Source organism: Schistocerca serialis, chromosome 7 (assembly GCF_023864345.2).
Source record: "Schistocerca serialis cubense isolate TAMUIC-IGC-003099 chromosome 7, iqSchSeri2.2, whole genome shotgun sequence".
NCBI lineage: Eukaryota > Metazoa > Arthropoda > Insecta > Orthoptera > Acrididae > Schistocerca > Schistocerca serialis.
The window spans coordinates 408683717-408710511 of NC_064644.1; the positions used below are offsets into that span (position 1 = coordinate 408683717).

General features: G+C 41.5%; 1 protein-coding gene across 5 annotated transcripts in view; it reads left to right on the top strand.

Annotated features, from left to right (window-relative positions):
• The window catches only part of LOC126412360 (mediator of RNA polymerase II transcription subunit 25), a 152926-nt gene that overhangs the window by 35811 nt on the left and 90320 nt on the right, over positions 1-26795 (top strand). For all 5 annotated transcript variants that reach the window (XM_050081919.1, XM_050081920.1, XM_050081921.1 and 2 more), the window contains exons 5-8: positions 1439-1664; positions 3526-3671; positions 14046-14307; positions 16593-17079. In XM_050081919.1, coding sequence (XP_049937876.1) covers positions 1439-1664; positions 3526-3671; positions 14046-14307; positions 16593-17079 — 1121 coding nt within the window. The remainder of the gene's footprint in view (positions 1-1438; positions 1665-3525; positions 3672-14045; positions 14308-16592; positions 17080-26795) is intronic.

The following is a 26795-nucleotide window of genomic DNA, read 5'->3' on the forward strand; positions in this document are numbered from 1 at the left end:
ACAACCCCATTCCAATGTCCTTGACTATAGATTTTCATCTCCCTTTTGCATACAAAATACCCATTCAGTATCCTCAGAATCAGCAGCGGAAAATTTGTTCATAAAATTTGTTATGAAATAAATAGTAATTTGTGGAGAGCAAATGCTGAAACAAGGTTACAATCTGTAAATAGTCTTCACAGGTTTGCCGCCAGATCACATTATGCAGATTCCACAATATTTCCTCAGAGCAGCTGTCTGACATCTTCAGGTGGTTCAACCTTGCTGGTGGCTAGGAACGACTGACCTTAGTCATACATAGCCACCAGCAAGGTTGAACCACCTGAAGATGCCGGACAGTTGCTCCGAGGAGATATTGTGGAATTTGCACAACATGATCCGGTGGCAAACCCATGAAGACTATTTACAACATATCGACCGGAAAAGCTTGAAGAAGCAAACAAGGTTACAATCCATGCATTAAAATGTTTTGTAATCAAGGATAACAATTCTGTGAGCGGAACAGTAGTAAATAATGACACATTCTTGGTAATGACACATCATAAAAAAAAACCCAGCAAATCTGAGCTTCTGATAAAATGTACTGAATTCCAGATGTGGCGGAGACATTTTTCAACAAGAGGTCTCAAGAACAATGCTAAATGCTTGGCCGCATAATATATAGGAGATCCACTCTTACTTGCTGCTGTGGGCCATAGGGGTACATTCTTCTTGTAGATCCTAGGAAGCCCATATAATCTCAGCAAAGACATTCTTCACTGAGGGTTTTTGGTAGCATATATCTCTGTCACCCATGTGGTATTTTTCCACTATGATTTGGAATATACTCATAGGCAGTTGGCTTGCTTTACTGGTATATAAAGTGGATGGGAACACTTCAGTGCCAGTATTTCTACCTGGGCAGTTGACAGTCCAAATATTAACAGCATAGAAAATTTGATTACCACTGAAGTTCCACAATTTTATGGATTGATCATACAAAGTATATTATTGTCAATCCACTGAATTTTACATCCAGACTTTAGGCCAACAATGAAGGTAAATTGTTCTCTGGTGGAGGGAGGAACACTAGTCCATACATACAACTTTTATCTTCCCTAATACAGGATTGGAGCAATTTTTGCTTCTCCTCCATCTCTGCATCTTCCCTGTATGTTTTACTGTTTGTTGATATGTATTTTTCTCATGCAACTGATAGACATGATTTTTAAATTTGTAATATATTAGGATACAATGCCTGTGCTCTCACTTTTAGTGTATGTCAGCTCTTCTATAGTTTCTCTTACCATACTAGTTGGTTAGTAGACTTCCAACATCTGTTTCAACTAGCAGTAGCCTCCTTGTTTTACTTGTGTACTTTGCATTTTTGTGTACTTCGTGATATGTTCCAAGACTTGGCATCTAAATAGTCATACACATGTTCTAATGCTAATTACAGATCTGTCGGAGGCAGGGGTGAATCAAATGGAAATGTGGCTGAAGGCCTGGCATCTGCACTCCAGTGTTTTGAAGACATGCAGCAACGCAGAGAAGCGAGTGTGCTTCCTTTACTTCAGAGACATTGCATACTACTATGTAATTCACCTCCATATTTAATGGCAGTTACAGAGTCACCTGCTTTTGTTGGACATAATGTTGAGCAGCTTGCTTCTGTTCTCAGCAAGGTAACTGTTATGTATGATTTGACTTTGGCATTTACACCAGATGAGACGAATTAATATTATAACTGAGTTCTGTCTCTAAAAATGATTAACTCCAAACTGAAACTGCAATTTAGAGATGTAAACACTAGCTTTTGGACCTAAAGGTTCACTTACTGAACAGTAGAGATTGAAGTGGTGGGAAAATACACGTAACTAGGTAACCAGGATATTGTGTCAAGGGAAACACACGGGGACAAGACTGTGTGAACACATGTAAGACTAGAAAAAGATGATATTTGGAAACTTGATAAGTTAAAACTACCAGAGACAGTAGTCAGCAAAAATGTGAGCAGCCAGAGCCTGTGGTCGTGTGTGTGTGTGTGTGTGTGTGTGTGTGTGTGTGTGTGTGTTTTGGTCTATAGACTGAAAACAGAAACCTTGAAACAGACCAATAATGAAGCAAAAAAATTTGCAGCAACAGTAATGGTTGGCAGAGAAGTTTATACTGTAAGTCTTTAGTCCAGAGTGGTAACAGGATGCTGTAGAGTAAGTTTACACTTAGAATGTTCTCAGCTATGGCTGTTGGAGATAGGATTCAGATCACTTGCAGCTGTTATGTATTTTCAGAATAGGCTTACTGTGTCATATCATCTTCTTTGATGTGTTAGTGCACATTTCACAACATGTTAGGATAAACAGCTGAACAATGGTTGCCCTTCAGGTGGAACGTGACGTGGTATGTCTTACAGATGATAGATCACCCTACGATAGAATGTGTCTAATGAATGGTAATGGCTAATGGTAAAATGTATAGCAGGAGGAGAACCCAAAGTAATTCACTGGGGGGAAGTTGTGAATCATAGGCCAAATAAATTGTTTGAAAAGGAGTATAGAGTCTGATAGAGATATAGCACAAATTGGAACGGCATTGAAAAGCTTTTCTGAGTAATTGGGTGACAGCGATAAGATTAGTACACTTTTTTTGGAGCACAACTTCAGAAAATTTTAGTCCTGATGCATAAATTGATGGCCATGTTAGATGACAAACTATACCCTTCTACCATAAAATTTCAGGTGTGCAGCTTCTTCTTCTAATATTTCAGCTGAATACTGTCCAGCCATCCAGCCACCTCAGCCAAAATATTAGAAGAAGAAGCTGAATTTATGCTGCTGCATGCCCGAAATTTACGCCACGAAAACATGAAGATGTATACCCTTCTTGATTACTTCTTATGAGCATCATTAGTTAAAGGGCTACAAAACTAGGTGGTGCAGTGGTAAACCAGTGGACTCATATTGTGGAGGACAGCAGTGAAATTCCTCATTGGGACAGCTAGATTTAGGTTTTCTGTTATTTCCTTAAATCACTTACGGCAAGTATCAGAACGATTTATTCAAAAGGTCACAGCTGATTTCCTTCCCCGATCCAATAATGTATTCCACCTTTAAAAACCTTGCTATTGTTGGAATGTTAACTGTTAATCTTCCTTCCTTCCTTCTACAGCAGGAATTTGGGAATGGCTTGTGAAGCGTTCTGGGGAGCAGATGGGGAACTATGAGAAATGAAATCTGCCATGAGAGTTTTTTTTTATGGAGTTCACATTTCTCTGGACCCCTATGCATGTGCTCTGCTTGAGCTAAGCCAACTGTGGGTATACGTGATGGGTTGACAGATGTGTATGAAACATGTATTTCTGTACATGGCCCAGTGACAAATAAAACTAAAATTTTGTCAATTGCTTCAGAAAATGTTTGTTATCTTTCTTCTCTTAAACACATATTTAAGATGAAAATCAGCTCTTTTTATAAATTAAGATTTTAAATTGTTGTGCTTTACCCACACAACAACATGGTTACATTCAAGTTTTTCTTCTTTTTTCAGAGAGGAATTCATTTATCAGTATTATCTCCAAGAAAAATACCCGCACTTTTCAAACTGTATGAGAAAGCTGGAGGTGATCTTCCTGCATCTCAAACCAAGAACTATGCTAAAGATCCACGTCATTTGGTTCTTCTCAAAGGTTACAGGTGGGTTTACACTTCAGTAAAATTATGGTTTGATCATTACAATAATTGAATTTTGTGGCTGGGAATATGAACAGTATTTGTGACGAGTGTCTGACACTCTCCACCAGGCAAGTTGCTGAGTGGTGAAATGGCAGTTAAAAAGTGATGAGTGATAGGCTCCCAGCTCTCATTCTTCAGGGCAAGGAATTTAAAAAAGGCGCATGCTGAAAAGTAATATCACCAAAATTTATATGTGAAAACTTTTAAGTGTTTAAATCAAACAAATGCTGTTAACATTCCACGTCTTTATTCTTCATGTCTATATATTTGCAGCCCCTGCTGCTAGAGGGCTCCAAATTGTAGTTTGCAACATGATGGTGTACAACCTCAACTATGTCGGTGCATGAGAAGCAGCATGCTGTAATCAATGAATTCGAGGATTTCATCAACACATAGAGCACTCTCTCCTTCAGCATGACAGTTCCATATCACACATGAGCATTGCAACATCTGCAACAATCTGATGCCTTGGGTGCACTGTCATTGATCATCCTCTATACTGTTCCGGCTTGGCCCCATCTAGTTTTCATCGGTTTTGAAAATCTAAAGAATACCTTTGAGGACTTCACTTTGATAGTGCTGGAGTGGTGCCAGCAGAGATGAGATTGCGACGAAGTAAACAAAGTTAAACATTCTTCACTGAACTGTCACCAAAGTGGTCTCTTGTTCGGAGAAATGTGTTCATCGCCAGAGTGACTATGCTGAGAAATATGCAGACATGAAGAATAAAGATGTAGAATTTTAATAGCCGGCTGCAGTGGCCGTGCGGTTCTAGGCGCTGCAGTCCAGAACCGCGGGACTGCTACGGTCGCAGGTTCGAATCCTGCCTCGGGCATGGATGTGTGTGATGTCCTTAGGTTAGTTAGGTTTAAGTAGTTCTAAGTTCTAGGGGACTGATGACCTAAGATGTTAAGTCTCATAGTGCTCAGAGCCATTTGAACCATTTGAATGTTAATAATGTTTTGTTTTACTTAAAAATCTTTAAGAGTGCAATAGAAACATGGAGTTTCCATTGTTTATTTACAATTGTGATTTATCTCAACAACTGAGATTTGAGAGTGTTGGTACTGGCTAACTAAAATGTATCAATCATTTGCCAATTTAAACTGTAAATGTTCTTCAAATGGGCCTCTGTCCCTCTCACCCCCCCCCCCCCCCCCCCACACACACACACACACATACAAACACAACAAGTATTACTCTTTCTGATCACTTGTATGAAATAATCTGTTTTTACTTTGTTACAGATTAACTAGCATAACTCTCACATTATAGTAGCAACATATAATATTATTGCTCTTTACTCACCAATGTTCCAGCGTAAATTCCTTAAAGATAAATGGATTACCTTCAGGTTTTTGTTGTGACATTGAGATTATTGTGATGGTCCACAATCTGATATTTCAACAGAACTGTCATAACTACAAATTATTTCTGTTGCCGCTCGGGTATACATATTGTGCTATTTCATTCATGTGTTCTTATTGTGACAATGGTTGAACTATTACATAAGTTCAGAAATAGAGGATGATGAAAGGTACTTTAAAAATAGAAAGCATTTATACTTCACCCTGTTTAAGTTACTACTTTTTTATTACTTTTGTTATTAGTGCTTGATGACACTGCCCTGGGACCAGCACCTTATAAAGTAGGATATATACTGACGTGACAAAGGTCGTGGTATAGTGATATGCATGTATACAGATGGTGGTAGTATCATGTACACAGGGTATAATAGGACAGTGCATTCTGGCAGAGGTATCATTTGTACTCGGGTGATTTATGTGAAAAGGCATTTCCGATGTGATTATGGCCACACGGCAGAGGTTAACAGACTTCAAACACGGAATGGTAGTTGGAACTATAAGCTTGGGACATTCAACTTCGGAAATCATTAAGGAATTTATTATTCTGTGATGCACAATGTCAAGAATGTGCCAAAAATACCAAATTTTAGACATTACCTCTGACTACGGACAACATAGGTGCTGATGGCCTCCACTTAACGACCGAAAGCAGTGGCATTTACATAGAGTTGTCAGTGCTAAATGACAAGCACCTCTGTATGAAATAACCACAGAAGTCAATGTGGGATGTATGACGTGTCCGTTAGGACAGTGTGGCGAAATTTGGCTTTAATAGGCTATAGTAGCAGGTGGCCAATGCAGGTGCCTTTGCTGCCAGCACAACATTCCTGCATCAACTATCCTGGGCTTGTGACCATATTGATTGGACCTTAGATGACTGGGAAACCATGACTTGGTCAAAAGAGGGCCAACTTCAGTTGGTAAGAGCTGATGGTATGGTTCGAGTGTGGCGCAGACTGCACGAAGCCATGAACCCAAGTTGTCAACAAGGCACTGTTCAAACTGCTGATGCCTCCATAATGGTGTGGGGCTTGTTTACACATGATTGACTAGGTATTCTGATCCAACTGCACCGATCGTTGACTCGAAGTGGTTGTGCTTGGCTACTTGGAGACCATTTGTAACTGTTGACATTCTCAAATGACAATAGGTTTTCTGTAAGTGATAATGCATTATGTCACTGGTCCACAATAGTTTGCAGTTGGTTTGAAGAACATTCTGGACAATTTGAACAAATAGTGTGGCCACCCACATCACCCAACATAAACCCCACTGAACATTTACAGGAAATAATTGAGCAGTCAGTTTTTGCACAAAACACTGCACCAGAAACACTTTCTCAGTTATGGTCAGCTCTAGAGCAGCATGGTTCAATATTTGTGCAGGGGTTTCCAGAAAGCTGTTCAACCCATTATGTTACATCAAGTTGTTGCACTACAACGGGCAAAAGGAGGTCCAACGTGAAGTTAGGAGGTATCCCATGACTTTAGTCACCTCAGTTTACATCTAATAATTACAAAGTGTGTAAGGGCATAAAGAACACACAATAGGTATAAATAATAATGCATGTGGCTTCCATCTTGGTGTATGTCTTTTGGTTTGACACATTTTCAGTGGCTTGTGTGTTGGTACCATTGTTTATTTTAACAAGCAGCTTCTTGTTTGCCTTCATAAGGCTGATAGGACCCATACCCAAATCTTTCCACCTTTTGTTGTGAGTTGAACAAACAAATTGGGGGGGGTCTCTGACACCTATCTGATAGAGATGATAGAAGATGTTGCTGTTATGGACTGCATCCTTATGATTGACTTTCGATGTTATTTACTTCTTGTCCAATCCATAAACCACCATCATCTTGGGGGGTAGGGGGGGGGGGGTAGGGGGAGGGGACAACACTGCTTGACTCTGTACCATCATCTTTCTTCCTACTTTTCATTCTGCTCTTCTAAGTGTTTTTTGCTTTAAATTTAGGGATTTGATTGGATGCACTGAAATTGGTGTTAAGCAGATGCCCACTGTAAACTGCAGTATTTATGAGGAGGTTACTAATTGTTCTGATGCTAACAACAACTTTCCAGCAGCCTCCCTTACAGTTAGCATTCAGTATGCAGTTTTACTTATCAGCTTAAACACACAGCATGTCACCTATTTTTCCCGCGCCCGGGTTCGATTCCCGGCGGGGTCAGGGATTTTCTCTGCCTTGTGATGACTTGGTGTTGTGTGATATCCTTAGGTTAGTTAGGCTTAAGTAGTTCTAAGTTCTAGGGGACTGATGACCATAGATGTTAAGTCCCATAGTGCTCAAAGCCATTTGAACCTTTTGGTAATTCTCTGTTAGAAATTTTCTGCGTGTTCACACCCCACTTCTTTACAGAGTAAAATAGTTAAAGAGCTAGACAGAAAATTCTCATCTGGCAGTAAGAATTTATTTAAGAACAAGGATGTATACCATATTAAATCAAGCACCAAGTTCAGCATCTTAGCAATCAGGGATTATGCAAGTATAGACAAATATACTTAAGCAAACAGCAGGAAACATGGATGATTAAAAACAGGCAGAACACTACAATACCACAAATGCAACAATCACAGAAGCTCTTCTGCAGAATTGAAGCTGTAAGAACGGGCCGTGAGTCATGCTTGGGTAGCTCAGATGGTAGAGCACTTGCCCGCGAAAGGCAAAGGTCCCGAGTTCGAGTCTCGGTCCGGCACACAGTTTTGATCTGGCAGAAAGTTTCATATCAGTGCACACTCTGCTGCAGAGTGAAAATCTCATTCTGATATGATATGCTTAACAAATGTAACTATTCAGAAATGTGTCGGAGAGAATGTGAGAAAGTATAGTAGAAGGTTAGTACAAGAAGCAATTGAAAACAAGAAGAGTATGATAAATTCAATGTAGACAGTACATTTCGTCAGTTAAGATGGCAGAGACTCAGTAAGTTATAACAGAAACAGATTTCAGTTTATCTGAATGGTCAACATGACAAATTCATCTTCATCACTGAGTATCAATGGACCACATTCAAAAGCATTGTACAGTGCACATTAGACAAGTAAATGCTGAGCAAAATTCTGAGATATGGAAAAGATCTGCTCTGGTTCAACAGCCATGTCAGTAAGTAGCTATGAAAGCGGAGAGAGTTTCACTGCAAATTTAAATGTAGGCAAAACCGTCATGGAAAAACAAAGCAAATGAGGCCAAAATTAGTGTAAGGGGAGCCATGTGCAAAGTGTTAACGAATTTGAGAGCAAAATTTCGTCTAACAACTTGAAAGGAAATCCTAAGATGCTTTGCTCTTATATTAAATCAGTAAATGGATCAAAGTCATCCACCCAGACACTCTGTGACCATAATGTCACTGAAATGGGGGATGACACAGAGAAGGCCAAGTTGCTGAATGTCTTTTTCCAAAACTGTTTCATAGAGGAAGATTGCACTACAGTACCTCCTTCACTTCTACATCAGCATCTACATCTATATAGATATGACCGAAGCCACCAAACGGTGCATGGCGGAGGGTGTTACTACTTGTCATTTCCTTTCCTATTCCACTCACAAATAGAACAAGGGAAAAATGACTGCTGTATGCCTCCATATGGTGTCTTCCTGCTTTGGTGTCTTCCTTCAATCTGACCTGGTACAGGTCCCAAGCACTTGAGCAATATTCGAGGATAGGTCGCACCAGCATCCTATAAGTGGTCTCCTTTACAGGTGAACCATTCTTTCATAAAATTCTCCCAATAAACCGAAGTTGACCATTCGCATTCCCTGCCACAGTTCTCACATGCTCGTTCTGCCTCATATCGCTTTTCAACATTATGCCCAGATATTTAAACGACCTGACTGTGTCAAGCAGGACACTAGTAATACTGTGTCCAAACATTACAGGTTTGCTCTTCCTACTCATCCGCATTCACTGACATTTTTCCATATTTAGGGCAAGCTGCCATTCATCACATCAACTGGAAATTTTGTCTAAGCCATTTTGTATCTTCCCACAGTCTCTCAACTTCGATACCTTACTGAACACTATGGCATCATCAGCAAAGAATTGCAGATTTCTGCCCACCCTGTCCACCAAATCATTTGTATATGTAGAGAACAACAGTGGTCCTATCACACTTCCCTGGGACACTCCTGACAATACCTTTGTCTCTGATGAACATTCGCTGTCAAGGACAACATGCTGGGTTCTATTAATTAAGAAGTCTTTGAGTCACTCACATATCTGTGAACTCATTCCATATGGTCATATCTTCATTAACAGCCTGCAATGGGGCACCATGTCAAATGCTTTCCTGATATATGGAATCTGCTTGTTGCTCTTCATCCATAGTTTTCAGTATATTATTCAAGAAAAGGGGAGGCTGAGTTTTGCAAAAGCGATGCTTTCTAAAACCATGCTGATTTGTGCACATAAGCTGTTCAGTCTCAAGAAAGTTTATTATATTCGAACCGAAAATATGTTCAAGGATTCTGCAGCAAACAGAAGTTAGGGATATTGGTCTGTAATACTTACATCCCATACATCTCCCATCACCACCTGCTCCAGTCCAGTCACTAACTTCACCTATCCCATCAAAGGCAGGGCTACCTGTGAAACCAGTCATGTGATCTACAAGCTAAGCTGCAACCACCGTGCTGCATTCTTTGTGGGCATGACAACCAACAAGCTGTCTGTCTGCATGAATGGCCACCAACAAACTGTGGCCAAGAAACAAGTGGACCACCCTGTTGCTGAACACACTGCCAAACATGACATCCTTCATTTCAATGATTTCTTCACAGCCTGTGCCATATGGATCCTTCCCACCAACACCAGCTTTCCTGCATTGTGCAGGTGGGAACTTTCCCTGTAATACCTCCTATGTTCCCATAACCCTCCTGGCCTCGGTCTTTGTTAATCAGTTTTCTTACCCATCCAGTCCCTTCTCTGTTCCCAGTCCAGCACTACACAGCCGTCATTCCACCATCACACTCAGTCTTTGTACTTCTCTCCCTTTCCGCTGCTTTAAATCATTACAGGAATGAGGAAAATGACAGTTATTGAAATAAATGTCCATGGAAAAGAAAAGCAGCTGAAATCACTCAATAGAGGAAAGGCCACAGACATGATGGGACATCAGTGTGATTCAACATAGAGTATGCAAAAGAACTTGCCCCCCTTCTTGTAGCAGTTTACCGTATGTCTGTGGAGGAGCGAGATGTGCCAAATAATTGGATAAAAAGCACAGATCATTCCCTTTTTCAAAAAGGGTCATGGAACACACCTACATCAACATCTACATAGATGCTCCACAAGCCACCATATGGCGCATGGTGTAGGGTACCCTGTACCACTGCTAGTCATTTCCTTTCCCATTCCACTTGCAAGTAGAATGAGGGACAAACGATTGTTTGTATGCCTTCGTATGAGCCCTAATTTCTCGTATCTTAACTTCATGGTCCTTACTCACAATATATGTTGTCGGCAATAGAATTGTTCAGCAGTCAGCTTTATATCTAGCAGCCCACCTCTGAATTGCTTTGATGTCTTCCTTTAATTTGACCTGGCACAGATCTCAAACACTCAAGCGGTATCCAAAAATAGGTCGCACCACCGTCCTATATGCGGTCTCCTCTACAGATGAACTACACTTTTCTAGAATTCCCCCAATAAATTGAAGTGGCCATTCGCCTTCCCTACCACACTTCTCACATGCTCGTTCCATTTCTTATCGCTTTGCAACATTACGCCTAGATATTTAGACGATGTGATTGTGTCAAGCAGGACACTACTAATGTTGGACGAGAGATTTGTGAGAAATGCAAGCTAAGTAAGAGGCCAGTGCTGTACAGTACTCCTTGTAAAACCAAACTGGGGTTTCATCCAGACCTGGTGACTTATTTACTTACAAATCTTTCAGCTGTTTCTCTACACCAGGGTGCTTCTTACCATGTCATCCATGGGGGAGTCTGTCCTGTGGTCAAATGCTGGTATGTTACTACAACTCTTCTGTGTGAATGATTTCTTGAACATTAAATTTGAAACTTCATCTTTCATTTTGCTATCTTCAGCTGCCACACCAGATTGATCAAACGTAGACTGCATGGAAGCCTTAGACCCTCTTAGTGATTTTACATAGGACCAGAATTTTCTCTGGTTCTCTGCCAGATCTATTGGTAAAGTATGATGGTGATGGTTGTATGCTTCACGCATAGATCTTTTCACAGACGCACAAATCTCTACAAACCTTTGCTTGTCATCATTTGAGCATTCTCTTTTGAACTGAGAATGTAACGGGCTCTGCTTCCTCAGAGTTTTCCGGATTTTGTTATTGTATCATGGTGCTTCTATTCTGTCCTTAATCTACTTGCTAGGCACATAACTCACCAGATCACGATTTAAAATCTGCTTAAACTTTGCTCATAATTTCTCTACGTCCATCTTACTCGAACTAAGTGATTTCAGTTCACAAAACTATAGGCCTATTTCTGACATCGACCTGTTTTGGAATGAGTTTTAGGCTTCCTTATTATGATATTTCTGGAGACTGAAAAATCTTCTCTGTAGGAATCAACACATGTTCCAAAAACAATGATTATGTGGAACTCATGTGGAACTCAAGCTCACTCTGTTCACCCAAGAGACCCAGAAAGCAGTAAATACAAGCACCCATTGGGTACTATGTTCATTGACTTCTTGAAGGCATTTGATACAGTTCCACATTGTTGCCTAATGTACAAAATACAAGTGTACAGAACGTCATACACAACTGTACGACTGGATTTTGTGTTGTGCTGTTGCATGACCATAAAAAGCAGTAGTGAAATGCAGTAAGACCTGCAGAGGTGTGACACTTAGTGCAGGCTCTCGCAATTGACACTAAACATAAATAAATGTCAAGTATTGCCTATACAAAGACTGAAAGACCCATTATTGTGTGATTACATGATAACAGAACAATCATTGGAAGTAGCTACTTCCATAAATATCTAGGAATAAGCTTACAGAGTGATCTGAAGTGAAACAACCACATAAAAGTAATTGTGATTAAGACAGATGCCATACTGAGATTCATCAGAAGAATTCCCAGGAAATGTAGTCCATCAACAAAGGAGGTAGCTCATACAACCCTCATTCGACCAATACTTGATTATTGCTCCTCAGTCTAGGATCCATACTAGATAGAACTGATAGAGGAAGTAGGAAGGTCCAAATAATTGCAGCACATTATGCCACAGAATCAGTCAGTAAATGTAAAAGCGTTTTGGAGATTCTCAGGCAACTCCAGTGGCAGACGCTGCAGGAGAGGTGTTCTGCATCACAGTGTGGTTTACTGCTATGAAGACGTGCATTCCTAGTGGAATTGATATTGCTTCATCCTGTGTATACCATGAAGATTAAAATTTGAGAGAATCAAGCCCACATAGAGATGTACCAGCAATTGTTCTTCCCGTAAATCATTCGCAACCAAAATATGGAAAGGGGTAAGTGACATTTTACAAACTACCCTCCACCACACCCTGTAAAGTGGCTTTTGGAGTATAAATATATATGAAGAAACAAAATTGTACACGGATAGATTCCTTTAGATGTTTGTATAGTTCAAGAGATTAATCATAAATGCAAATAGTTAATATTGAAAGTAAGGACATTCTCTTAGTATGTCAGATCACATCTGTAAATTGACTATTACTTAGGTGGGCACCACAGGCTTGATAAATCTGAAGAATGACATTTCCATCTGGCTGTTGTTTTAAAATAGTAGTTTATTAAGAACTACTAGCTTGTTTCGTGTTTTGCGCATTCTCAAGTGCTTCTACTAACATAACAGTACACTGGATTTAAGTGGAAGTCAAAATATAAAAGGCTCTAAAACTTAAGTGGATGCAATGTTTCTCTCACTGTGCACTTTTGTTTAATACAACTTAGGAGCATGATGTGTCCACATATTTTGTCAGTAATAATACTGTTTCTTAGAAAACACTACATCCATTACACTTTTAGGTCCTTTTATATATTAACTTCTATGTAGTTCCATATGTTATTATGTTTGTAGACAAATTTTGAGAATGAGCAAAGCTCAGAATTAACTAGTAGTATTTAATAAAATAAGATTATTATTTTAAAGTGCAAATGAGTAGAAACAGTGTCAGTCTTCAGAAATGTGTACAGCTATTTGGCTTATGAAGGAAGGAAAGGCATCAGAAGACAACAGTGTTTCAATAGAAATGGTTAAAGCTGAAGAAAAAATAAAACAAAAGAACTCGCAAAAATTACTTTACAGAAGCTTGCACTCGTGAATTTGGTTTCAAGATGTACTATTACTTAGTGACCCAAAAAACTGGAAAATATGAATTTAAAAGCTTCTGTGGCAGGCAATTTGTTCTCAGAAAATTATACATTATCTATTGTGGTGTGACAGTTATTTTCCCTTTTTTTAAATGAAGTATGTTCCAGTCAGATACAAATCTTCACACACATTCATACAGAGAGAGAGAGAGAGAGAGAGAGAGAGAGAGAGAGAGAGAGAGAGAATTATGTGAATGGCCATCTCAGTTTCACTGGGTTTTTGTGGTATTGTCACTGAAAGATGAATTGAAGAAGCTCATTCACTGTCTTATGCATACTTACTTAGTTTCGTTACTTAGTGAACAAATGTTAACATAAAGTCTTGATACACCTACACATCTGTTTACGTGGACTTTGTTAAAGCTGTTTCTGTTTCATATACTTTTTTATTGGTTCATTATATGGTGTGGTGTCAGCAAGTAAGTGCATTGTGATAAGGCTGTGTGCATTTTTCCACCTTTTTAACTGGTACTGTTTGCAGCATGTAACCATAACCACTTGTTTTCTTTCTTAACAGACTGATAGTCTGCATGTTAAGCACTGGCCTTTACTAAAATGAAAATAATTTAAATTATTATTATGTTAGGAAAGCTCCTTTGTGTATACTTTGATGTGCTATTGTTTGCAGTTTGAAAGAACGTCCTGTTAGCCCGACTGTGGCAGCAGGTGTGAGCTTGCTGCCGGGACACCCTGCACAGTGCCCCATGCCTGCAGGAGCCCTCGGCCCTGTGCCATCTTTGTCGAGCCCGCTGCCCAGCATTGGCAGCCCCATCGGGGTGGCCACTGCTGGGTCTGCACCACAGGCTGCAGCAGCTGCTGTTGCTGCTGCGGCAGCTGCTGCCGCCAGCAGCGCAGTGTTCAGGGGTGGAACCCAGGCCCCCACGTCTCAGGTTGGTACTGGTTATCTGCTTAAGTATTGAGCTGAACCATTGTATGATCACTGCTCAAATAAAATGACAACAGATTTAAATAATGTCTGAAAAATTCATCTGTTCTCCACTTACTTGTATGATGTGATTTGGTGCACTGGTAATACATTGGACTGGGTGGTGCAAAATTCCTGTTCAGCCATTTGTGATTGCTCCTATGATAAGGCCTCAGCTGATTTCCTTTCCCAACCTTAGCTTGTGTTCCATGTATAAATACTTAATCTCCATCAGGTTGCCCTCCATGGGGTGGGTGCACGCAACGACTGTGGTTATATTGGGTTAGATAGAGCAGCAATCAGTCATGGAATTAAGTTGCTTTAATATGACTTTTATAGTCACAACACAGCTCAGATTTCGACCTGTGTCAGGTCATTATCAATGCAGTGCAGAATTGTAGCAGTTGTTCGTGCTCAAGTGAATGCTTACACAGTTCAACCATTAATGGTAATGAATGTCACATAAAACACTGCGGACATGAAGTGAGTTGCCGTGGGGTTTGCTGCAGTTTCTTAGAGGTTTGTTTACGGTTAGGCCGAGGCTGCACTTGGGAGTGTACTGCGCCCACGTCAGCCACACGCCGCATCAACAGCACACAGAGGTTGTACGTCCCTGACGTCACCCCCTGCCTCTATTTGCGCCCCAGCAGAGCGATGGATAGGACGTCATCTAGAGTCGGATTTGCTAACTGAAGGGCACGTTGCCTAACTTCTTTGTCGGGCTCCGACCGGATAATAGCATCCAGTACCATGGAATCAGCGTAGGATTCTTTGTGAACGTCAGTAACAAATTGACACTTTCGAATGAGTCTGTGAAGTTCAGCAGCCCAAGCGCGATAGGATTGATTTGGTTGTTTTTGACAATGATAAAAGGCAACACGAGAGGCTACCACAAGCATATGCTTTCGAAAATATACGGACAGAAGTGAGCACATTTCAGCAAAGGACAAAGTTGCAGGATGTTTCAGAGGAGTCAATTTCGACAACAACCGATACATCTGAGGTGAAATCCATGAAAGGAACAGAGACTTACATGTTTGGTCGTCCGCGACATGAAATGCCAAGAAGTGCTGTCGAAGACGTTTTTCGTAATCAGACCAGTCTTCCGCCGTCTCATCGTAAGGAGGAAAAGGAGGGAGAGACAATGATGAGAGATGCCCTACATTTGATGCTGCGACAAAATCACGAATTGCATTTGTGAGAAGCATTTGCTGTTCAATGAGATCTTGCAGTAGTTGCTCTAAAGTAGCCATGGAAACCTGTGGGTCAACGATGAAAAAGAAAAATTCCGTACCTCATCGCCAATTGTTATAACATCAAGTTGAACAAATTTATTTCAAGGATGACACAATACATGTAAGTCACAGATCAAGTAAACAAAGTAAGATGTGTGTACACTTTAACAATCAAATCAGAACTGCGTCTGAGTCTAGCGGCCGCTGGCTGGCTGGCCGCTTAGGTGGTGCTGCTGCTGCATGGCTGGCAGACAGTGCCGCATGTAGAAGATGCACGTAACTGCGCGGCGGCAGTTTGGAAGATCGATGAGTCACAACAAAGAAGAAGTGCATTTTTCTTTTCTTAAGTCTTATAGTGGTTTCGTCCAGGGGACTCTTCCATTGCGATGGAATCTAAGATTCAGTAGCAATCCTCATTTGTGTTGCAGTCACTGTATTAAGTATTGGTCTTTTGATTTCAGTTTGTATCTTGCAAAGACAACACTCTGACTGTTTATGCCAGAATGGTTGTCTTTTTACCTCATGCTGTAGATGACTGATCCCTTTGACTGATAGGGGTGGCTTTGTCTCTGAGTGAATATTATCCAGTTGGTTGTAGATGTCTGTCATTGAAGCTGTCACAGAGAGTAAGCTTTTGAACTCCAAACTTTCAGCTTTTCAGATAGCAATTTTGAACTGCTATGTAATGGCATTTGTGAATTGCTCATTCACTTCTGGAATACAGTTTATAGCAGTGAATCACCACCAAACGAAATGGCAGATTGTTTCCTGCTTTCCTTCTTACAACTGTGTCTTCTTGTGACAAGACACTTTGTGAATTAATAGCGCATGTTAATACATCATATTTATATCACTTTCTTTGGATCCACCAATGGTAAATTTTGCTTAACTGAACTCGTGAACAGTTGTTTACCATTACAGATGACAACAAATTATTTAGTATAAGCAGATAGATTTTAAGAAATTTTACAGTGGCTTTATGTAGAATCATTTTGAGGTTTACATTATGTTTCAGGCAATGCTTGCTACCCAACAACAGCAACAGCAGCAGCAGCTCCAGCAGCAACAGCAGCAATTACAACAACAGCAGCAGCAACTGCAACAGCAGCAGCATCAGCAACAACAGCAGCAACAGCAACAACAACAGCAACAGCAGCAACAACAACAACAGCCACAAATGGTACCTGGAGGACGAGGCTTTCCACAGCAAAATCCTCCAGGTTACCACGGACCTGTTATCGGCGGTACTCGACCTCCTCCACCCTCCCGCTGGCCCCCTACTAGTGCTGGTCCGGTACCCGGCACAATGATGCCCCCACAGCAGCGTCCCACATTCCTGCAGCAAGGTCCTGGTGCGACAGGAGTGACAGGAGCAGGACCAAACCCTGTGGCCTCAGCTGCAGGGCCTACTGCAGCCACTGCAGGCAGTGCTTTGCTTGCACAGCTGTCAACACCACCCTCTGCTATGACGCAAGCACCATTTGGAGCCACAAGGATGGACGGTTAGTTACTGCAGTTATTCTTACTGTGTGCAATGTACATGTGTAAGTAAAAATAGTGAATGAGGCTGATGCTTTGAATCGTGAAGGTGAGACTGTTATGTGCCAGCTTTGGGAGAGGAGAAAATATGGTTTTTAAAGGAAATTCATCTGATTTTGGAAGACTACACCTTTTACATGAATGAAGTTACGCATGAAGGTAGGAACTTGGGATGACTTTTAGGTTATGTATTGAAACTAAAAGTTAGCTGGCCATAGTGGTCTCCCTAGTGCTGCCAGCCCACTCACTTATTCATTTAATACCCATCCGTGTCAAGTTAAGACTACAATAACACAACAACAAAAATGTGTTTTGTGTTCTTTGCTTCACCAGGGGCAAGTCAGTTATAACTGTGCAGTGTGATTTTCTTTGAGAGCTTGACAGTTCACCTCTTACAGCTCAAAGCATTTGACAGTGACACCAGGAGTTTCAAAATATTGGCTGTTTGTGTAAGGAGAAATCTACTGTTTGCTTTTGGTGTTCTTTTAAAATAGAGAGTGCATTAAACAGAGTTTTAAACATAATCTACAGAAGAAACTTCCTGGCAGATTAAAACTGTGTGCCGGACCGAGACTCGAACTGAACTCGGAACCTTTGCCTTTCGCGGGCAAGTGCTGCTCTACCAACTGAGCTACCCAAGCACGACTCACGCCCCGTCCTCGCAGCTTTAATTCCGTACCTCATCTCGTACCTCATTTCATTCTAGTCTACAGAAGTCTGCTCATCATGCCAGCAGAGAGTTAGCTGTTCCTCATGCGCCTGTGTGGCATGTTCTGAGATGAGATTTGTGTTTCAAACCAGGGTGGATGTTTGCCATGCATCAAACGGAACACACAATGAACATTTGCGAAAGGTAAATGAAAACTTTGATCCTAAATATAATAGTAAAAAGTTCCCCAAAGTGCGTGGAAAGTGAAGGTAAACTCTTGTAAAATTGGATGGTGCTTTTGAAAATAAAAACTTTGTGGTCCTCCGTGTAAATTAAAATTTATCCCAAGTTCCTATTTCCATTCATGTAGAATATGTACAAGGGGTACCCAGAAAGTAACAGATGTTTCGAAACAAAAAAATTAACAATATGGAAAAATCAGATTTTATTATATACATTTTGAAGTCATACTTGTGAGCTATTTTTCTATATAATCACCATTCAAACTGAGGCACTTATCATACTGTGGCACAAATTTTTCAATGCTGTCTCTCTAGAAATCTGCTGCCTGCAATTGCAACCACCGGTTTATATTGGCATGCAGTTCAGCATCAGTATCAAAGAGTTTTGTAGCTAGTCATGCCTTTATTACTAGGAAGAGGTGGTAGTCACTCGGTGCCAAATCCAGGCTGTATGGTGGATGTTCAAACACCTCGCATCCAAAATCCCGTAGGAGCTCTTAGGTATGATTGGCCATGTGTGAACATGCATTTTCATGAAAAACAAAAGTTTTGCACTAAGTTTTCCCTGACGCTTGTTTTATATTGCCTACCTTAATTTTGTCAATGTTTGACAATACTTCTCTGAGTTAATTGCTGTGCCACATTCAAAGAAATCAACGAGAACCACTCCCTTTGAACCCCAAAACACAACAGCCATGATCATTCTAGCTGAAATTGTTTGGAACACTTCTGTGATTTATTGGTAGAATTTGCGTGTCCTCATTCCAACGATCGCCTTTTTGTTTCACAATTGACATGCTTCACCCAAGACTCGACCCAGATTATGATACAACTGATAACTTTGCTACCATTTTTCTTGTAACCTGCAAGGAAGGTCAGTGCTGCAGCCAGTCTCTGTTTTTTGTGGTCTTCCATTAGGATTTTGGGAATCCATCTAGCACAAAATTTGTGGTAACCAAGCTTGTGGACCACACCACCATGCACCAAACTCTGTGAAATTTGGGGAAAACATTGTCAAAGTTCCATAATTGTGAAAAATCAATTTTCACAATTTTTTTCATTGATTTTCATCACCAGTTCACCAGCCCAAGGCTATGCCAACCACTGTGGTTCTCATCATGAACATTGGTACGGCCGGTCGCAGGTTCGAATACTGCCTCAGGCATGGATGTGTGTGATGTCCTTAGGTTAGTTACGTTTAAGTAGTTCTAAGTTCTAGGGGACTGATGACCTCAGATGTTAAGTCCCATAGTGCTCAGAGCCATTTGAACTGTTGGTACGGCCATTTTCAAAATCAATGCACCATTGCTTCACTTGACTTTCACTAATTATTCCTTTTTCATGCACATCACAAAGGTTGTGATAAGTTTCAATTGGTTTGTAGTTTTTTGGGAATAAAAACCTAATCACGGAACACACCTCATAAGTGATGGGATTTTCTATCGGAAAGTACATTTTAGCACATCAAAGAAAGCAAAGTAGCAGAGAACACAGACCACACGCAACCATCGCTGGATGCATCATGAGTGTAGGAATGTTAGGGCACCAAGGTGGCGGGTGTAGCCCCGCCCACCACCTGAGACGTAGCGCTTTACATCGCCCATATTGATATCACAACAGCAGTGAACTGATGTGCAGTATGAGTTATGTGCAGGACAGGTGGCTTCAGATGACAGTGTGTGTAGTTTCTATGCGATCTGGTAGAGGTCACTAGCTGGTGGACATTATGTGAGCTGCAGTCAAAATACTGTCATTTTTATTTACAGTTCTGTTTGTTTCATTTTCTAATTGTTTATTAATTACTACTGTACTTGTACTTAGTTATGAGAGGGAATGAAAGTGTGAATGTGAAATAATGTTTTATGTAAAGTTTTCATACTGTTCATTGAAATAACTGGCCTCTTGAGGGATTTTCGAGAATGGCGTGCTTGTTAGTCTTTCGTACCAGGGAATTTATTATAAACTATTTCATCAGTTTATGGTATTGGGGAAATGAGATTATGATTTCAGCAAAGTTGTTTTATTAAGAGGGAGTTAATTTTATATTTGTGGTTTTCAAAATTTATTTATGTTAATTTACTGTTTTGATTCAGTGGCAAATTTTGATTGGTTCTGTTTATATATGCAGGATTGAGTGGGTTAGATATTGCTTTCTGATTGGCAGAACTTAGCATATTCATGCATATTTTGGGAACTAGAAACTTATTTTGTGTAGAGAGATGAGTGGAGTTGTGGCTTGGATTTCATAGTGATCAAACCTATTGATAGATGCCCCACTACAAATTACGAGGATCACTCCAAAAGAAATGCACACTATTTTTTTTTTAAATCCATCTTTTATTCTACATGTTTGAAAGTTTTACAGTGTGTAGATACATCCTTTAGGAACAATATTTTCATTTCTCCACATAATTTTCATCCCTCTCAACTGCCTTACGCGATCTTGGAACCAGCACCTGTATACCCGTATGGTAAAATTCTGGACCAACCTGTTGGACCCACTGTTTGGCAGTATGCACAAGTGAGTCATCATCTTCAAATCTTGTTCCACGAAGAGAGTCTTTCAGTTTCCCAAAGAGATCATAGTCACAAGGAGCCAGGTCAGGACTCTAAGGCGGGTGTTTCAGTGTTGTCCATCCGAGTTTTGTGATCGCTTCCATGGCTTTTTGACTGACATGTGGCCATGCATTGTTGTGCAACAGCAAACCATCCTGCTTTCATAGATGTGGTTGAACATGACTTAGTCGAGCTTGAAGTTTCTTCAGTGTCATCACATATGCATCAGAATTCATGGTGGCTCCACTTGCATGATATCCACAAGCACGAGTCATTCGGGATTGAAAAACACCGTAGACATAACTTTTCCAGTAGAAGATATGGTTTTGAATTTTTTTCTTGGGTGAATTTACATGATGCTGCTCCATTGATTGCCTCTTCGTCTCTGGTGAAAAATGATGGAGCCGTGCTTCATCACCTGTCACAATTCTTCCCAGAAATTTATTTCCACCATTCTCGTACTGTTCCAAAAGTTCGACGCATACCGTTTTTCTTGTTTCTTTGTGAGCCACTGTTAACATCCTGGGAACCCACCTGGCACAAATCTTTGTAACGCCAACAGTTTCAGTATTCTGCAAACACTTCCTTCCCCTATCCCAATGTAGTGTGACAATTTGTTCACTATGATGCATCTGTCAGCAGTCACCAATTCGTTAACTCTCTGCACGTTGTCTGGAGTGTATGCAGTATGAGGCCTGCCGCTGCGAGGACAGTCCTCAATATTTGCTGTGCCCGCTTTCATCACTTAACCTGCTTGCCCACCAAGTAACTGTACTGCGATCGACAGCAGCATCTCCATACACCTTTTTCAACCTCTTGTGGATTTTTCCCACTGTCTCGTTTTCACAGCACAGGAATTCTATGACGACACGTTGCTTCTGACAGACGTCAAGTGTAGCAGCCGTCTTGAAGACATGCTGTGACAGTGCCACTGATGGGAACAGGTTGAACTAACAAGGAGAGGCCGCCAATTGTGAAATTCAGATTCGATTCATACTGCGCATAATAAAAGTTCATGGCCCGAGGTGTAATGTGGCAAAGCACCAAGATGCACTTCTCAGCCTATGTCGAGAAAATCGATACTTAAAAGAAACCATTGCGGTGAAATACTGTCTACGATTAATAATTGTCGACAGTGTCGTGGCGCAGCGGTAAGCGCTCAGGTTCGTAATCCGAAGGTGGTCGGATCGAATCTCATGCCGTGCAACCTTTTTTTTAGTATTTGTTTGTTGTAATTCAAATGTACACACACACACACACACACACACACACACACACACACACACACACACAGTCATTCCTCCAAAGTGCACTCCTCCCGTCCAACCGTATATATATGTGTGTGTGTGTGTGTGTGTGTGTGTGTGTGCGTTTTATTTCAAGTATTATTTTTCCATGACAAACGACTTTCAACAACTTATTATATACATAATTGTTGCAACTGATTGCCGGAAATTATATATATAAACAAAGATGATGTGACTTACCATACAAAAGCGCTGGCAGGTCGATAGAAACACAAACAGACGCATACATACATACAAAATTCAAGCTTTCGCAACAAACTGTTGCCTCATCAGGAAAGAGGGAAGGAGAGGGAAAGACGAAAGGAAGTGGGTTTTAAGGGAGAGGGTAAGTAGTCATTCCAATCCCGGGAGCGGAAAGACTTACCTTAGGGGGAAAAAAGGACGGGTATACACTCGCACATACACACACACACACACATATCCATCCACACATATACCGACACAAGCAGACATATTTGTATATAAATATATATTTGTATATATATTTGTATATAAATATATTGTAAACAAAGAGTTTGGGCAGAGATGTCAGTCGAGGCGGAAGTGCAGAGGCAAAGATGATGTTGAATGACAGGTGAGGTATGAGTGGCGGCAACTTGAAATTAGCGGAGATTGAGGCCTGGTGGGTAACGGGAAGAGACGATATATTGAAGAGCAAGTTCCCATCTCCGGAGTTAGGATAGGTTGGTGTTGGTGGGAAGTATCCAGATAACCCGGACGGTGTAACACTGTGCCAAGATGTGCTGGCCGTGCACCAAGGCATGTTTAGCCACAGGTAGATCCTCATTACCAACAAACACTGTCTGCCTGTGTCCATTCATGCAAATGGACAGTTTGTTGCTGGTCATTCCCACATAGAATGCATCACAGTGTAGGCAGGTCAGTTGGTGAATCACGTGGGTGCTTTCACACGTGGCTCTGCCTTTGATCGTGTACACCTTCCGGGTTACAGGACTGGAGTAGGTGGTGGTGGGAGGGTGCATGGGACAGGTTTTACACCGAGGGCGGTTACAAGGATAGGAACCAGAGGGTAGGGAAGGTGGTTTGGGGATTTCATAGGGATGAAATAACAGGTTACGAAGGTTAGGTGGACGGCGGAAAGACACTTTTGGTGGAGTGGGGAGGATTTCATGAAGGATGGATCTCCTTTCAGGGCAGGATTTGAGGAAGTCGTATCCCTGCTGGAGAGCCACATTCAGAGTCTGGTCCAGTCCCGGAAAGTATCCTGTCACAAGTGGGGCACTTTTGTGGTTCTTCTGTGGGGGATTCTGGGTTTGAGGGGATGAGGAAGTGGCTCTGGTTATTTTCTTCTGTACCAGGTCGGGAGGGTAGTTGCGGGATGCGAAAGCTGTTGTCAGGTTGTTGGTGTAATGGTTCAGGGATTCCGGACTGGAGCAGATTTGTTTGCCACGAAGACCTAGGCTGTAGGGAAGGGACCGTTTGATGTGGAATGGGTGGCAGCTGTCATAATGGAGGCACTGTTGCTTGTTGGTGGGTTTGATGTGGACGGACGTGTGAAGCTGGCCATTTGACAGGTGGAGGTCAACGTCAAGGAAAGTGGGATGGGATTTGGAGTAGGACCAGGTGAATCTGATGGAACCAAAGGAGTTGAGGTTGGAGAGGAAATTCTGGAGTTCTTCTTCACTGTGAGTCCAGATCATGAAGATGTCATCAATAAAGTCCAGATCATGAAGATGTCATCAATAAATCTGTACCAATCTGGGTAACCAAGAAGGCTTCCTCTAAGCGACCCATGAATAGGTTGGCGTACGAGGGGGCCATCCTGGTACCCATGGCTGTTCCCTTTAATTGTTGGTATGTCTGGCCTTCAAAAGTGAAGAAGTTGTGGGTCAGGATGAAGCTGGCTGGCTAGGGTGATGAGGAAATAGGTTTTTGGTAGGGTGGCAGGTGATCGGTGTGAAAGGAAGTGCTCCATCGCAGCGAGGCCCTGGACGTGCGGAATATTTGTGTATAAGGAAGTGGCATCAATGGTTACAAGGATGGTTTCCGGGAGTAACAGACTGGGTAGGGATTCCAGGCATTCGAGAAAGTGGTTGGTGTCTTTGATGAAGGATGGGAGACTGCATGTAATGGGTTGAAGGTGTTGATCTACGTAGGCAGAGATATGTTCTGTGGGGGCTTGGTAACCAGCTACAATGGGGCGGCCGGGATGATTGGGTTTGTGGATTTTAGGAGGAAGGTAGAAGGTAGGGGTGCGGGGTGTCGGTGGGGTCAGGAGGTTGATGGAGTCAGGTGAAAGGTTTTGCAGGGGGCCTAAGGTTCTGAGGATTCCTTGAAGCTCCGCCTGGACATCGGGAATAGGGTTACCTTGGCAAACTTTGTATGTGGTGTTGTCTGAAAGCTGACGCAGTCCCTCAGTCACATACTCCCGACGATCAAGTACCACGGTCATGGAACCCTTGTCCGCCAGAAGAATGACGATGGATCGGTCAGCCTTCAGATCACGGATAGCCTGGGCTTCAGCAGTGGTGATGTAGGGAGTAGGATTAAGGTTTTTTAAGAAGGATTGAGATGCAACGCTGGAAGTCAGAAATTCCTGGAAGGTTTGGAGAGGGTGATTTTGAGGAAGAGGAGGTGGGTCCCGCTGCGACGGAGGACGGAACTGTTCCAGGCAGGGTTCAATTTGGATGGTGTCTTGGGGAGTTGGATCATTAGGAGTAGGATTAGGATCATTTTTCTTCGTGACAAAGTGATATTTCCAGCAGAGAGTACGAGTGTAGGGCAGTAAATCTTTGACGAGGGCTGTTTGGTTGAATCTGGGAGTGGGGCAGAAGGTGAGGCCTTTGGATAGGACAGAGATTTCGGATTGGGAGAGAGGTTTGGAGGAAAGGTTAACTACTGAATTAGGGTGTTGTGGTTCCAGATTGTGTTGATTGGAATTTTGCGGTTTTGGAGGGAGTGGAGCTGGAAGTGGGAGATTGAGTAGATGGGAGAGACTGGGTCTGTGTGCAATGAGAGGAGGTTGAGGATTGCTGGAAAGGTTGTGAAGGGTGAGTGAGTTGCCTTTCCGGAGGTGGGAAACCAGGAGATTGGATAGTTTTTTGAGGTGGAGGGTGGCATGCTGTTCTAATTTACGGTTGGCCCGTAGGAGAATGCTCTGAACAGCCGGTGTGGATGTGGGAGAGGAAAGATTAAGGACTTTTATTAAGGATAGGAGTTGACGGGTGTTTTCAATGGTTGAGTTGATGTGTAGGTGAAGGATTAGGTGGGTGAGGGCAATGGATTGTTCAGTTTGGAACTGGTATAGGGACTGATGGAAAGAAGGGTTGCAGCCAGAGATGGGAACTTTAAGTGTGAGGCCTTTGGGGGTAATGCCAAGCCTGAGAAAATAGAATATGGGAGCGTAATCTGGCTAGGGCGAAGGCATGTTTGCGGAGGGAATGTAAATAAAACTTAATGGGGTGTTGTGAGGGTGACATGGTATTAGAAGGTGGAAAGTGTAACATGAGGAAATGAAAATGAAAATAAAAATAAAAATATATGGGGAGGGATAAAGGTGGACTGGAAAGTAACTGGAGATCTGGTGTGAAAAAAGGCGAAAAGGTGTTGGTTACAGCTGGGCTATGTTGGACTTGGGTTGGTAGACAACGATGTGCACAAAGGTTAGGTGGTTGTGTTGCCGCCAAAACACGTTAGAGGACGGAGAAATTCGGGAAAATTTCGAAAAAACTGCGTGTAATATATTAAAAGGAGTGGTTTTGTGGTGGCAGATTATGAAAATGGGGCTAACAATTGTCTGACGAAGAAATAATGACGTTAAAACCTGTGGGAAGCGGCTAAAAACTATCAGTGATGTGGGAAAAACGGAAATGGAAATAAAGCGAAAGTTATTAGAACTAGCCGACATATATGTCTGCTTGTGTCTGTATATGTATGGATGGATATGTGTGTGTGAGTGTATACCTGTCCTTTTTTCCCCCTAAGGTAAGTCTTTCCGCTCCTGGGATTGGAATGACTCCTTACCCTCTCCCTTAAAACCCACTTCCTTTCGTCTTCCCCTCTCCTTCCCTCTTTCCTGATGAGGCAACAGTTTGTTGCGAAAGCTTGAATTTTGTGTGTATGTTTGTGTTTGTTTGTGTATCTATCGACCTGCCAGCGCTTTTGTTCGGTAAGTCACCTCATCTTTGTTTTTATATATATATATATAAATATATATATACAGTCATTCCTCCAAAGTGCACACCTCTTGTCCAACCGAATATATATATTTCTAGGTATATGTGTGTGTGTGTGTGTGTGTGTGTGTGTGTGTGTGTGTGTGTGTAGATACATATATATAATTCTGGCAATCAGCTGCAACAATTATGTATATATTAAGTTGTTGAAAGTCGTTTGTCGTGGAAAAATAATATTTGAAATAAAACACAATATCACAAATAATATTCAAGTGGATACAATTAATTGAAAAGTTCGGTATACACTTGCACATAATTAACAATTAGTGATCAGAAGTAGCTGGAGTATCGCACAAATCAGAGTGATAGTTATCATAGAAACATGGAAAGCAGAAAACAGCACGACTTCGAGCACATCTGATAAACGATGCGTTTTTACAAGTACAATTATTTTTTAAATTATCTGTTGGGAAACACACCTGATTGACATTCTGAAAAATTGTTCTATCGTTCGTCTGATTTGATAAGTACCACGCATATCGTATCATATCGGCAAAAATCGGAGAAGACAATTGGTGGTGGACGATGGATTGGATTTTTATACAATCGTCTCTGGAGTTGATGTCACGGTTTCGCTCGATTAAAAAAGCACAATTTTGAAGGCGCGTGATCAAATTTATTACTTGCCGGTAAAAATACACGTCACACGGTTGGACGAGAAGAGTGCACTTTGGAGGAATGACTGTGTGTGTGTGTGTGTGTGTGTGTGTGTGTGTGTGTGTGTGTGTG